This window comes from Cyanistes caeruleus, chromosome 12, assembly GCF_971803275.1.
Source record: "Cyanistes caeruleus chromosome 12, bCyaCae1.hap1.1, whole genome shotgun sequence".
Taxonomy (NCBI): Eukaryota; Metazoa; Chordata; class Aves; order Passeriformes; family Paridae; genus Cyanistes; species Cyanistes caeruleus.
The window spans coordinates 2491108-2505472 of NC_141712.1; the positions used below are offsets into that span (position 1 = coordinate 2491108).

The 14365-nt window shown below is 51.2% G+C and overlaps 1 protein-coding gene across 2 annotated transcripts in view; it reads right to left on the reverse strand.

Annotated features, from left to right (window-relative positions):
• LOC111942295 (axonemal central pair apparatus protein HYDIN-like) overlaps nt 1-14365 on the reverse strand; it is a 57119-nt gene that overhangs the window by 23612 nt on the left and 19142 nt on the right. For both annotated transcript variants that reach the window (XM_086847712.1, XM_086847713.1), the window contains 13 exons: nt 13875-13984; nt 12519-12654; nt 11906-12070; nt 10870-11022; nt 8805-9043; nt 7396-7654; nt 6627-6770; nt 5165-5305; nt 4370-4686; nt 2631-2796; nt 2023-2121; nt 1108-1317; nt 155-283 (listed from right to left, as the gene is read on the reverse strand). In XM_086847712.1, coding sequence (XP_086703838.1) covers nt 155-283; nt 1108-1317; nt 2023-2121; nt 2631-2796; nt 4370-4686; nt 5165-5305; nt 6627-6770; nt 7396-7654; nt 8805-9043; nt 10870-11022; nt 11906-12070; nt 12519-12654; nt 13875-13984 — 2268 coding nt within the window. The remainder of the gene's footprint in view (nt 1-154; nt 284-1107; nt 1318-2022; nt 2122-2630; nt 2797-4369; nt 4687-5164; nt 5306-6626; nt 6771-7395; nt 7655-8804; nt 9044-10869; nt 11023-11905; nt 12071-12518; nt 12655-13874; nt 13985-14365) is intronic.

Sequence of the window (14365 nt, forward strand, 5' to 3'; positions counted from 1 at the left end):
GAAGAAATTGCTTACAGCCCTCTCTATCTCGTGGCTGAGTTTGGGGTTTTCCCCTCGGACCTTTTTCCCCCTTTTCCCCCTCCCCCTCTTTTGTCCCTTTAACACTCTCCTGGGCCAACTGACAGGGCTGGGGTCAGTCACTCGTGCTACTTACAGTGGTGAGCTTGACCAGAAACACACCAGGCAGGTCTTGGTCTGCAGTGCTGGGTTCTAGCACCCAGTTGAATTTAATCTTGCTGGTGTTTGCCAGGATGACCGTGCTGTGATGAACTTCGTTAAACATCTGCAGAGAAGGCAGAGAGCGGGAAGTTACAGAGCCAGGCCTGCTGCTGGGAATCTCCTTCCTCTCTCCTGGCCTTGAAAGCAGACACCTGATGGGAGCAGGGACCAGAGAGGAGATGGGGGCACTTGGGAACCCGGGGAACCCCCAGGCACAGGGCACCTGCACAGGACCAGGGAGCTCTGGCAGCACCCAGAGGTGTGGCAACAACCATGGGAGGGCCAGTAATAAATGAACACATTTCATTGTGGGGACACAGGCCTTCTGAGGGGTCACCAGCAGCCAGGAGAAACAGAGACAGCACGGAGGCACTCCAAAAGAAAAGGCACCTGCATGCAAGTATTGGCAAGCAGCATACAGGCAACAAGGGAGTCACACAGAGCAACACCGACAGGGCCAGCAGCTGGAAATAGCTGTGGGCTTTCAACTGAAAAAGAGTGAAGTGGGGATCATTCTGGGAGAGTGTCTCCAGCTATAGTGACTGGAAGCCCAAGATCTTCCCCTGATTATTGCATGGATTAAGAAGAGCGTTCGACAAGAGCATCTCCTTGGAGGTCAGGCTTTTGGAGTGGATCAGCAGAGGGACGTCCAGAGCATCCCCCTGCGGTGCCTCAGGAGGCAGTGTTAAGTCCCCTGAACAAGAGGTATTCCCAGCATTTTGGAGAGGGTTGGAGACGGCCATTTTACAGCTTGGATGCCAGATGTGTCCCACAAAGGTTGTACTTCCAAGCCCCAGAGACAACAAAGGGGCTGGGAAGGGAGCCCTGGAGCGAGGTGGGCAGGAAGGCAGCGAGGCGAGGAGCTGTGCCCGGGGACCCGTGGGGTACCTGGGAGCCGCAGTTGATCTCCCGGGCGCTCAGGGAGAAGCTGACACGTGAGGCCTCCCCGGTCAGCTTCACCTCGTAGGTGGGGCCTCCCTCCACGTGGCACAGCGCTGTGACTTGGGCCATGGTGTTGAGGTGGCCAGTGAAGGTGAAGAAGACCTCCTGTCTCTCTCCCGGCTGCAGCACACCCGACAGCGGCAGGATCCTGAAAACCTGCACGGAGAACAGGAGAGACTGAGGTGCTGAGCATGGAAATGGATGCACAAGAGCACCTTGGAGCAAAGTGCAGCTGTAGCCAGAGGGATCTATTCCTCAGACAACACAGCCAGAATCATCCTGATCTCATCCTGTATCCATGCCACTGACCAGTGGAGGCACCATGAGGAAAATCTTCTCCCATACTCACGGATCAATGCAGTAATACACTACATTGAAGTGAACTGGGATGTCTCCTGGCAGCAGAAATTCTCTCTGATGCACAACTTGCCTTTAAAAAGCATTTATGACTGCTTTTAGAAAAGCGGGACACGCAGAGTGAGAGCTCTTGGAGCTCAGGGAAGGACCCCAGCCCAGCTCATCTGACTCCTGAGGCTTTTCCCCTCTCTCTCTCTCTCTGATTTATCTGCTGCTTTTTCAAGGTGCTACAGCAAAAGCTCCTGCAAAACTTTCCTACGGACCACCTGATGATGTCCAGGGGGAGCAATGCCCTCCACAGGTGCTGCACAGCGTCCTTGGGCCTCCCTACAGCATGTCCTGCGTGGCCTCTCCAATAACCAGTTGCTTCAGCAGCACTTTGTGATGGGTCTGGAGGGATGCCAGGCCCCTCTGTGGGCAATGCTGAGGGCCACCAGTGGGGCTGGCAGCTACAGCCCTGCTTGCCACACTGAAAATGTGGAAGTGAGACAGATTCCCTCTTACCTTCTCCACTTTGAGGGGAATCCATGGTACATCCACGGAGTGACTGAATCCTGCCAGCCCCACTGGGATGTAATGCCTTCCACGAATATATGTTGGCAGCTGAAAAACAAGCCATTTTCTATGCTGAGAGGAAGAGAGAGACACTTGGCAAAGTCTCATTTTAGAAGACAGCTTCAAGGCCACCACTGCAATACCAGCTCTCAGGTGAAAGCAGACACCTGGAAACAGGTGGTCTGGCAGGGTTGGGAAGAGGGTACATGGAGATCAGGACTCATCACAGCTTGCTCTGGGAAGGAAGCTGGAGGTCTTAGCATCATGATGCAGATGAAAGCCTCATCTTACATTGTGAAGAGAACAAGGCCAAAAAATCCCACACTCAACACAGATCTGTGTTGAGCTTAGATCTGTAGGGTCTGAGCAGGCTTCTCCAAGGAAAACTCTCCTGCTCCTCCCTCCCACACAGCCCATGTCCATCCACAGGCCCCGCTGCCCAGCCCACTCTCAAGGCACAAACCAGCAGGGCAGCAAAAAGGGAGGTCAGCATGAGCATGACTTGGTGGTGGCAAGCTGGGGAGACAACACAGCACTGGGTGTACAACAAAATCTACCTCTGCTCTTGAAGATTGGCCAAGATCCTGTGGTTCTTGCAGGTCTGTGTCTGGCTCCTCCACATTTTTAATACTGCAGTGGCTCCATTGAGATGCTGAGCAATTCAAACAGGTACTCTTCAGCTTTGGTGGTGAGGGTCTGAATTTAGGTGGGCAAAGTTCATACCTGGAAAAAAACATAACTGTGAGCAGGGACCTGCAGTGGGAGGGAGGGACACCTGCATGAGGAGCTCCTGGTCAGGATGCAGCCCCTGGCTGGGTGCTGGTGCACTGAACTCAGGAATGGTTTGATCCAGCCCTTCCCAATCCAGGCTGGAGCAGGTCTGTTCTAAACCAGCCCAGGGATGACACTGAGGTAGCAGTGGTGCAGGCAGCTGCAACTGCTTGCATTGAGGAACTACAGAGGACAAGGATTAACACCTTGTGAGGATGCAAAAAGCACAGTGGGACAGGAAAAGACAGGGAAGGAGGAGAGCAAAAAGTGAGATTTGAGACACCAAGGGCACACCCAGGCAGTGATGAGCCAGCACAGCCCTGCCAATGCCCAATGCCAGAAACTCTGCAGCTCTCCCAGGTATTTATCAGGAATGTTTCCCTGACAGTGCAGGCAGGGGTGGTTGGCATTTCCCAACACTCCCAGCTGGCTCAGGTCACATTCCCCACTTTAGATTGAAGCAGGTGCTCAGGGTAACTCTGCTTGTGTTTCTAATGCCACGTGAGGACACAGTTGGGCTGTGCCTGCCTGTCACCCTGCTGAGCTGCAAGAGCTCCCCTACAGCCAAACACGGCCTGAATGCTCCATTCCCAGACAGGCATTCAGTGCCAATAATGACCTGCTCCCCAAAGAATAACTGTCTTTAGCTTTGTGGCTTCTTATCTAAGGCTGGGTTTCATTTCTGGATGAGAGGATCTCTCATCATAACCCCCAAGAGATCCCATATCATCTATTCCACTGCCTTTAGTTTGAATCAATGGTTTGAGGCAACTTCCCAGGACCATGGTGCCCAGACAATGGCATTTTTCACTCTAAAATAGAAACTCTCTGGGAGGCAGGGACAGGAGATGGTGTGATGAACAAGTCCTGCTGTCCAGCACTACAGAACCCATAAGGGACGTGTTGCAGTGGGGAAAAGTCAGAATGAGTAACAAGTGTCACCAAAAAAGGGAGTGAAGAATCCAAGGTGTCCACCAAGAGTTGAGCCTTGGGAAAGAAATCACCCTGGCACTAAAGGAGTTGTCTCAGAAAAGAAGGAAAGGTAACGAGATGTTCTGCATCAGCCCAGGTGCTGAGTAGCTCTTTCTCTGCTGTTGGGACTTTCTGGGCATCCTCCAGCACAAGGCAAGGGAGGAAGGCAAGGAGCAGAGAGCAGCTCCTGCACAGAGGACCCATCCCAAAGCAGAGGGGCCAAAAGGGCACCCCCAAAAGGGCCTCCAGCAGCACTGTGGGAGCTGGGATTAGGAGCCCTTCATCAAGGTGGACATCGCCTCAGGCCACAGAGCTCTGAGAAAGCAGCTTTGGCCCCAGCTTTCCTTCCCAAGGGAAACCACTGTGGGGGCTACACAGCACCAAATTGGTGGAAAACCTATTCCCTGAGCATGCAGCCTGAGCACAGCTGGTCAGTGTTATTTGCACAAGGAGAAGTCAGAGCAGTCTGTCAGATCCTAGACAAACAGCTCTGTTCTTTGCAAAGCACAAACAGGACAGCAGGAAGAAGAGGAGAGGGCAAAGGTGCACATACCTGAACTTGTGCACCTGGCTGTCTGCCTGCAATGCCCAGTGGTACTCCACAGGAAGGGGGCTGCAGTTGCTCATCCTCAGAGAGCGCACTGCTTCCGTGCCAGCCACGATGCAGCCAAACTCCAGGCTGCTGGGCTGGATTCGGAGATTTGGGAAGTGGACTTCTCCCCAAAGCTCGATATACTCCACATAAGGATGGTCCCTAACCATGTCTATCTTCAGAATCTTCTGTTCTTTCCAGCTGTGAAGCTCCAGTTTGTAAGCTGGGTCAAATGCGATGTAGACATGGCAGGTCTCCTCTACACCCACTCTCACAGGCTGCAAGGAGATGGACAGTAATTAATGACATGCCAAGGTCTGACAGCATGAAACAGTAAATGCTCCAAGTGTGGCCCCAGCATGGGCTTCTCAGTTCATCGTTCACTTCTTTACAGCAAGGGTGTGACTGCAGGCACCACAGTCCAGTCCAGGATTCCCTCAGGCTCACGTTTCTGTGCTCAGCAGCAATACAAGGGGATGGCTGCTGGAGAGCTGGGATGCTTTCCAGGAGACACCTTTACTGCATGGCTTGCCCAGACCAAATTGCCTGCTCCCTCCTCCTTGTGCCTTAAAGCCAGGATGGAACTTCTCAATTCAGGTAATCTTTTGATTCCTTCAGCAGCTCTGCTGATGCAGCTCAGGCCAGCCCACTGCTGATGCTACACAATAAACTTGTTGACTCAAGGACCTCCCAAGAGAAAGGCACCAGCACATCCCTCCTCTTCCAGCCCCACTGGAGGAGTCCAGGGCTGCTCACCTGGCCATCTGGGAGGGGCTGCTGGTCCTCATCACACACCAGGAACGGCTGCTCCACGTCCAGCACGAGGTCGAGCGGCAGGGAGCAGGTGTTTGTTAAAGCCAAAGGCTGGTACTGCAGAGTTAGGACATCACTGGGTTTCTATGGAAACAAGGAAAAACAGCCTCAAGTAGCCAGAGACCTCCTCCTGCTTCTGTTGCATCTCACATTTTTCAGCCCCAGAAGTGCACACATGCTATTGATCCTTTCTATTTGTTTCTACTTTCCCAGGAGATGTTTCTTTATAGCAGATGCTTGTCATGTTTAGAAACCACAGCATCCTCTGGGGACAGGGCACCACTCCCATGTACAGATGAGGGAATAGGAGAGGAGGAGGCTGCTTGAACAAGACCTAAAGCAGAAAGTGAGTCCAGACCATTTGTGTCCAGTTTTGTCTCTCTATTGGGTAGAACAGCACTGGAATATCTTCACTCACATGCTGTCATTTCTTACAACCTTATTGGCTCTAGCAGCCTCAAAAAAGCAGTTAGTCTGCAACAAGTGTCCTGCAGCCCCTGCTACAGGGACAAGGTGTGTGTGGTCTCAAAGCTGTGATCAGCCTAGGCTCTTCCTTCCTGTCTGTGCATTGTGCTGGGCTTCCTGCATGCTTTAGAGAAACCAGAGAGTTTGGGAAACTGCTTCTGGATGTACTGATATCAAACAGGTGCTGTGCCATAGTATGCAATCAATCAGTTGGTGTGTGTGGCATCGAGCAGAACCCGGGCAGAATCAGGGAGAGCTGAAAGGCTTCTAATTACATCTGAACTGCCTGTTCCAGGGATTCTGTACTTCAGTGGAAGCCTGGGAGCCAAAGGAGAGGCCTGACACTACAGAAACCAAATCATGAAACATATTCTCTTTTTCAGACAACTTGCAGGAGAGGGAAAGATGATGCTGGAGCTGGGATCCAGAGACTAAAGGGCACCTGCTCTGCCTCAGTGTTATCATCACTGCAGGATGTCTGGGGGCCTTTTGAAGCAGGTGAGGCCTAGGGAAATGCACAGAGCTATACCTTATAGCTATACCCTAAAGCATCCATGCCAACAGCAGAGAAGGCAAAGAGACACAGGAGATGATGGGTTTTTCCTCGTTAGCCTGAGGAATTCACAGAAATTTCCATTCTTCCCCCCAGCTTGCCTACAGCTTCAGTGTACAGACATCATCGTGCCTTGGAGGATCCTTAAAATCCTCCCTTTACAGTGTGCAGAGAAACTGGCATTTCTCTGCAAGTGGCCATGATCCCCACAGCAGTGCAGCTGTAACTGCAGTTTTACTTTGGGGCAGTTAAATACCAGTCTCATCTCTAAAAGCATCTTCACTCACTTGACCAAGTGCCTCAGGCAGAGCAAAGAGGGGCTTTAACACAAGGACACACCCCCCTCAGCCATGCTGCTAAATGCCAGGATGCAATCCAGAGACTTACCTTCTCCACCCGGAAAGAGAGTTTTCTGGCTGATACTTCTATAGAGGGATCTATGAACTTGCAGCTAATGATGGTTTCTATGATCTTCTTTGTCACCACGCTTGTGCCAACGACAGCTTCACACCTCATGTAATCCCTCACGTCCTGAATGCAAGAGTCACTTGTCACCAGTGGAGGGTGGCAGGGCACCAGCAAATGCCCTGCACTGGCTCAGCACCCAGCACAGCCCCTATTCCTGCCACACAGTTACAGTGGGCACTGCCTCCTTTTCTTGCCGTGATGCAGCTGATTTATTCTGCACTCAGCTGTCTGTAACACTGCACCCCAATGCCCACAAAAGGCACTTGTGAGAACTCCCCTCCCTTCACATGGCTTTTGTTTTATCTGTGCTTACCCCAGATAAACCACTTGGCACTTGTTGAATTCCCTTTCTTTTTGTGCTCCTAGTCTAAGTGTAACTTATTTGTCTGCCCTTCTTTGCCGACTCAGCGTGCAACACCGTTTGCCCCAAAAGAGCATTATTTCCTTCCAGCCCTGCTTTGGGATCAGCACTGGGTTTTGGTAGCTGTGGAATCCCAATAAAGCCTTGGCTGCTCTGATGGTGGCCAGCAAGGAAAGCAACTGGTGCTGCCACAGAAACGTGCGGCCTTAAAGCAGTTTCTTGAAGGGCCTTGCTCATTTCCCCAGGCAAATGTCAAGGCACTGTGGAACAAGGCCAGGGGAGGGGATGTGAGGGCTCCCCAGGCTCAGCCCTTGGTGGGGACCTCACCTGTGGCATGTGGGAGAAGCCTCGCAGCACCATGGCCACAGACTGGCCTGGCTGCAGGTGCCAGGAGCCTGGCTCCAGCCCGAACACGGCGCTCGTACGACTGCGGCTCTCGAAATCATCTTCGGCCTTGGGGCTGCTGAGGGCTGAGACGCTCTGGCCCTTCCTCTTGGCTGGCCTGTAGCATTCCACGCTCCAGAAGAGCCGATGGAAATGGTGGCCCCTGTTTGTTACTTGGAACTGATGAGTACTGGGAAGGTGGCTACAAGAGAAGCCAGGATGGAAAATGGTGTGGGAGCAGCTGTTTCCCTGCTCATCAGATTGCTCCTGATGAGCCATCTGAGGTGTTCATAACTTGGGGACTGTCTTCATTTCCAGCTCTTAATGTGGGCCAGAAACTGTCTGACAAGCTGCCCTTCTGGTGTCATTATTGCAAAGAGAAATCTGCTTATAATGCTAATGTAGCATTTTCAAGGTGAGACTAACAGGACCTGATGTTTTCCTCCAAAATGTTTGTTCTGGGCTGATTTCGTACTGTTACTGTATTTTGCATTGCTCTGTGCCCCACACTGTCCGTGAATCTTTGAGATGCTGCCCTTGAGGACCTTGTGTGTGGGGTATGATTGCAGGCATTTCTAAAAGCCAGCTCAGAGGCAGCTTCTGCACGATCCCAGCAAGCTGGTAAAAATCGTCTGCCTGCTCCAGGAGAGGAAACCAGGGCAGCAGGGCCCTCTCCTTGGCAGCAGCTTTGGTTTTGCACTGAGAGCCATTTGTAGAACTTCATTTTGCAATTAGAAACTGTTTTGAAGTGAACTTTGCAAACTCTGCTGGCAGCAAAAAAGCCATCGAGGCCCTGGGCACAGCAGGGCAGCAGCAGGGCCCAGGAACAGCAGGAGGAAGCGGCAGTGGCACTGCGGGCCCCACACAAAGCAGCAGTTTCCATCTGGCCCTGGAACTGCTCTGGGGGCTCCTGCCTTCCTGGGGGGGTTGGTGCCCTCCTGTTTCTCTGTTCCCGGGCCCAGCTTGCCTGGGAAGTGCCATTTCAGAAGGGAAGGCTGTGAGGCCATCTGCCCTTGGTCCCTCAGCCCCACGGAGGGACCGCCTCACCCGGGCGCCCTTTTGGGAACCTTTTGTTCTGGGGCAGCTGTGACACCACTGCTTGATCAAGTGAGGACATAAATGTATTACAACTAAAGACAATTCAGTGGCCATTTAGCAACTGGTTTCCCTTCCAGTGGCTTTTGAGAGTATCTAACAACTCTCAACTGGCCACCACACGTTTCTGAAGGAATCTCTGCCTTCAGGGAAGGACTCAAGGATTGGAACACTGAAGAAGATCTTGCCTGAAGGACTACAGCAAAACTGCTCCTTGTTGAGCCAGAAGGAGAGGTGGGAGTGGGGAGATCTCCTACCTGAATTGGTATCCCAAGTTGAGCTCTGGGGCCAGTGGTTTGTCTGTGACAATTGTGGTGCCAGTGCCCATAGCCCTCAGTAAGAAGCTGAAGCAAAAGCTGTTCTCGATGAAGAGCTGGATGGAGTCAGCAAAATGCCCAGTGTCATCCAGGATGGCTGTGACAGTCACAGGAACCTCACCCCTAGCAGGGATCACTCCTTCTTGGGTTTCAAGAACAAAGCACTGGGGTTTATCAGCCTGTAAGACAAGCAGAAGATGCATTTAGGATGGAAACCATGCACCGTGATCTCTTGATATAAGAAAAGGACAGACTAAAGAGGGGAGGATAAAAATCATAAAGGCTTCATTTCCCTAAATTTGAGCTGCAGTCTCAGGCAACAGCAGAGCTCATACAACCTGTATTTTCCTCTCCTTTAATAGACTCACCTAATGAACCCAGCTCTGCCCAACCCAAGGGATGTTTATCCTCAGGAGAGTGTTCCTTCCCCACTCTTGCTCTGGAGTGTGTGCCAGGGAAAGCTGCTTTCTCTCTCTCCTGCCTTCTCACAAAGGCTCAAGGCCAGAGGAAGCCAGGACTGCTCAAATCCCACTCCAGAAACCACACAGCTGGAGGACACTGCTGAGATCCTGAAGAATATCACTGCAATACCAGTTGCAACCCCAACACCAAACTATTCTTGCCCAAGGGGCCATCAGTGCTTCTCAAGATCCCCTGAAAGACTGAAGCCCTCACTTCCCACTGACCATCAGCTGTAGAGAGGTGCCCCAGTGCCCTCTGCTTTGGAAAAGCCACCTCAAAATGGTTACAGCAGAGCAGAAAAGCAAGAAGCAGAAAGGAACTGGATGATGTGTGCTCTGTGCACATGGCCCACTCTTCCTAAGAACTCTTGTCATCTGCTTTCTCATGGACTTCATGGATTGGGCAAGAGAGCTGGAAGCTGCTCAGAGCAGGGAGGAAAGGTCTGGCACCAGCACAGCTGTACAGACACAGCTCTGCAGGCCCAGCCCTGCTAGGAGCATGTGAAACCCATCATTTCCATGCCAGGCCCACCCAGCCAAGATGCACTGCTCCCTGCAAAGGCTGAAAGCAGAATTTCATTGTGGAGTTAGAGAAAGCTGTCCTGGAAAAACCCCTCACTTGAAGGTGGCATTTATCCCCCAAAGAGCTGGAAAAGCAGCAAGTTCAACTTCACAGCCCTCCTCCTTGGCCCACGAGGCTGTGGCTGGACTCTCCCACATGGCCTGATGCTTTAGCCACAAACACAAACAAGGCCATAGGATCAGGTTTGAAGCAGCTCCACAAGTTCAGCACATCCAGCATGAAGAAAAACAAACCTCAAGCCCCTCCCAGATCTCCCCCTCCAGCAGACAACCCAGCCAGCCCCAGCCCCAGCCTACAAGCCCTTCCTGGCTGTGCCAGCCCTGCTCTCCCTGCCAGGGGAGCAGCCCCAGCTCCTTCTGTCCTGTGCAACCTCCACATATGAAAACAGCCTTTCTCTGCAGCTGCTCCCCAAAGATGCTCTTCAACAGCACAAAGATCACAGGCTGGGGGGGTGCACAACCCCCACACATCTTCGTGTGCACAGCCCAACTGGCTTGAGCCACAGGAGCTGTGACAATTGCAGTCTGAGGACAGAGCTCACACCCTGCTCTCCACTACAAACAGCACTTGGGCACAAAGCAAATGCAGCTGGGACAGGGAAACCATAGGGAAATCCAGGCTCTCTGGGGAGCAAAGGAACACAGGTTTCTCTGATCTCAGAGCTCCAAAAATGTCACACGCACATCTGAAGACCTTCCAGAAAGTGAAGGGAGGACCTGTCACCACAATCCAGACTTGTTTCTGCTCCAACATCTCTGCACCTGATTTCACCGAGGGCCCCAGCTAAAACCACTCCAGAGCCAGGATCCTCTTGCCTCGCTCCGATGGAATATTGGAGTATCCTGCCACCTCTCACACCAGATGGGCCAGATGGAAATCTTGCATATCAAAACCAGTCATAAAAAGTCCTGGCTGCTACTGACCAGTCAATTCCCTGGAAAACAGCCCCACAGGTACTTACAATCTTGATCCTGAAGTCTACAGGGACGAGACCTGTGTTGAAGAGGGTAAGAGTTTGTGAGCTCGGCTGTAGCACTGGGATCATGCCAAAGTCTATCTTCTTTGGAGTTCCATAGATTTCTGCCAGCTCTCCAGAGCTCAGGAATTCTGCTCTCTGTTCCAGGAAGAAGCAGGAAAGAAAGATTTTTATAAAAGCCAAAACAAACCACAACAGGGAAACCTAAAAAAGCTTAAACAGCTCAACTCTACTCAAGTTATTTATTTTTTATTATTTATTATTTAACCCCTCTCCAGCTGAAATGCTGGGCTTTTGGGGAAAAAAAATTAAAGTTACATATTCACCTCCAAATTAAAAAGGATTAAGGTAAGAGAAACTGTCAAAATACAAATGATTGGCCCAAGGTAAAAGCTTTGCAAGAAATGTCTAGTTAAGACCAGGCTGACAGGTAAACAATTGGTTATTCTGGTGAGGAGAAACCCTCCTGCTTAAGGTAAGCAGCCTGATAGTTGAAAGCAACTGTTGTGTCAAACTTCAGGCTCCCTGGCACAGCCTGCACTGCCTGTCCTTCCTGCTGACTGATTTACATGCAGTGTCACAATGGCCCAGGGTCAGATACTTGGTGCCATCCAGGGAATTTGCCATCATCACTTCCATGCGTTTTAATGTAAGTTTAAATCCTTGCAACTACTCTTCAAATGCCAGCTTTCCTTTCTTTTCCACAAAGCTCAACCTTCCCAGAAGTCTTCTGACATCCTCTTTTGTGCTTAAAGAGATGACATTTGAAAACAGGTATTTCCAAAGTTACTAGCATTTTAAAGATTAATTTAACTAAAATTATCCTCAATTCCAGCTTAGGAACTACATTCAGAGTCAGACACTGAGATTACCACCTATAAGGCATAAGCTCTTCATGCCACCAGTCCCTTCTGTCCTTCTCCACAGCAGCCTGTGCCTGTTTTTCCCAGAAGAATCCCTGCACACTCTGCACCCTGCCAGGAGGAGCTGCACAAAGGCACACATCTCCCCTTGCACTCACCAGTGGGTTTCTTTCATCCCCAAACACGCCGATCAGAACATTGGTGCGATGATCGCCCAATGTTTGCACTTGGATTGTAACCGGAATCTCTGCAGTGCTGCGAGGCTGGACAATGCCACAGGGTTTGGGGCTGGAGTACAACACAGGAGAGTCCTCCTTGCGTTTCTAGAAGGGACACAATCAAATGCAGCTTCAGAGGGACCTCCAAATTCAGCTTGAAACTCCTTAACATCCACCGCCACAGCAACTCACACACGTTTTTCAAAATCCCCAGGACAAAGGTAAAAGGCCCAAAGAAGATGCAAGAATTGCAGGCTTAGCATTCTCAGGGGGTCCTGCAAGGAGGCTGCCAGCACAGCTGTTGGTGTCTGTGGCTGCAGCAGCTTTTCACAACCCTCTAAGATCTCCCACCAGAGAACACCCTGAAGACTAGAACATAAACTGTTTCCTCAGGAGGTTAAACTGCCTCCTAAAGTTTACATTCAGGTAGGATCCTGCTCTCAGCAGATTTTTAAGGCTGAACAGAAAACAGCAAGGTCTTATCCAAACCCTTTTTTCCCCTAATAATCTCCTCAGTAATATTTGAGAGGAGGAGGTGGATGCAATGGCAAACCTGGGGAATGAGCCCGTAGCAGCCAGGAAGGTGAGTTTTATTGGTGATGATGAACTTCTTCTCGTATGGCTCCTTCAGGTGGCACTTATTGCAGTGCATGATTTGGGGGTACACTTGCAGCTCAGGAACCAGACATCTGGGCAAAGAGATGACCCCAAGGGAATCAGAGATACTGAGAGAACAGAGAACATTTACCCCCAAAGATAACCCATTTGTCACTGTCAAACAGACATTTAACAGCCCTGCAGTGAGAAATTGCCTTCAAAGCCTTCCCACTCCAACACGGCTTGTCAAGGAGGGGCAAACCCTGAGAGGCAGCAGCCAGAGGCTGCCAAGTGCCCCAGGCAGAGCACTTACTTTGTCCCACAGCTGCCTCAGCCTCTCCTTTAGCCCAGAAGGCTTGCAAGGACTCCTGTAACAGTCCCGGTGATCCATGAGCTCTGGGGGAGCATTCCCAACACGGATCAGTGCTCACTAAGGCTCAAGGAACACACGACTCCGGTGTCTCAGTAAAAATGACTCCCTTCTCTCCCACGGGGCTGTTGCCCTGCCTGAAAACTCAGCTGTTTGCCCCAGCTTTGGAGGGCATGGGACACCACCTGCCCTACAGAGTGGGTGATCACCCCCTCCCAGTTCCTACAGCTCCCTCGGTCCTTCACTCCACAGCTCCATGCACTGACTGTCCCCATTTGCACTTGCTTGACAAAACTGCAGCCCAGGCACTGACTGCATGGCTCTGCCTGCGAGAGGGAGCAGCACCAGGGAACTGCATCCCTCTCGACATTAAACTGGCAGGATGGAATTCTGCTGCAGCAAGAACAACTTTTGGTTTAAGTCTGAAAACATTCAAGCTCAAAATGGGAAGCAGAGGAAAGGAGAAAAACTAGAGCTGACTTGCCACATCAAGGGCTCTTTTCCCCTCGTAAGATCTTGCCCTCACCACTCTGGCTGTGAGCCACTTCCCCACTGTCACGTGCCCTCATGAACAGAACCAGACCCTGACTCTCAGCAGGCTGCTTGGTGTGTCCCAAACCAAAGCAGGGGGGTCTCAACCCAGCACAGCTCCATCTCTTGCAGGAAGAAGGAGAGCAGATCCTCGGGAAATTTGTTCCAGCTCAAGCACCAAAAACCAGGCCAATAAATGATTTCATTCCTGGTCCCTCTAGAAAAAGGCCCAGGACTGTGCTGGGCTGTGAGCAGGGCTGCTTTTCACCACAGGCTGCTTTCCAAGCACTGCTGTTCTCGTGTCCAGCTGGTCACAACATGAGAACATTAAACAACACTTCCCTTGGGAGCTGCAGCCAGCAAACCCTGTGCCAGGCAGTGTGCTGGGAGAGGCCAGGGAAGTGCTGGTACCTGGCTGTGATGATCACTGATGCCACTTCCTTGCCAACACCCTCCAGGCCCACCAGGTCCACCAGCATTTTCCGGTAGTATTCCATCACCGTGTTGGAGCACAGGGTCACCTGGTGGAAGAGAAGAGCAGTAAATTCTTCCTTATAAAAGCTCATTACCCACACGTGGTATTCTCCAGTTCTTGTTTCATGGGAAGGAAAGGGAGGATTTTGCCTTAATTACTCTGCTGATCCATGTGTAGAGCACAGTCTCTGAGAGTAACAAAAGCCTTCTGGCAATACCAGATTTGTTAAACACACCTTGCTATCATGGCATAGGTCAGCTAAATTCAAACATTAGGCTAAAGCTCTACACACCACTGTACCCAAATTAAGGGGCCAATTTTTCATCTGACTACAATGACACAAATGCAGATGAAATCTGCTGACTTGGACAGAATGAGTTCAGCTTTACAGCAGGAAGCTGAGGGCAAATGTGGCCCAGCAGGTGCT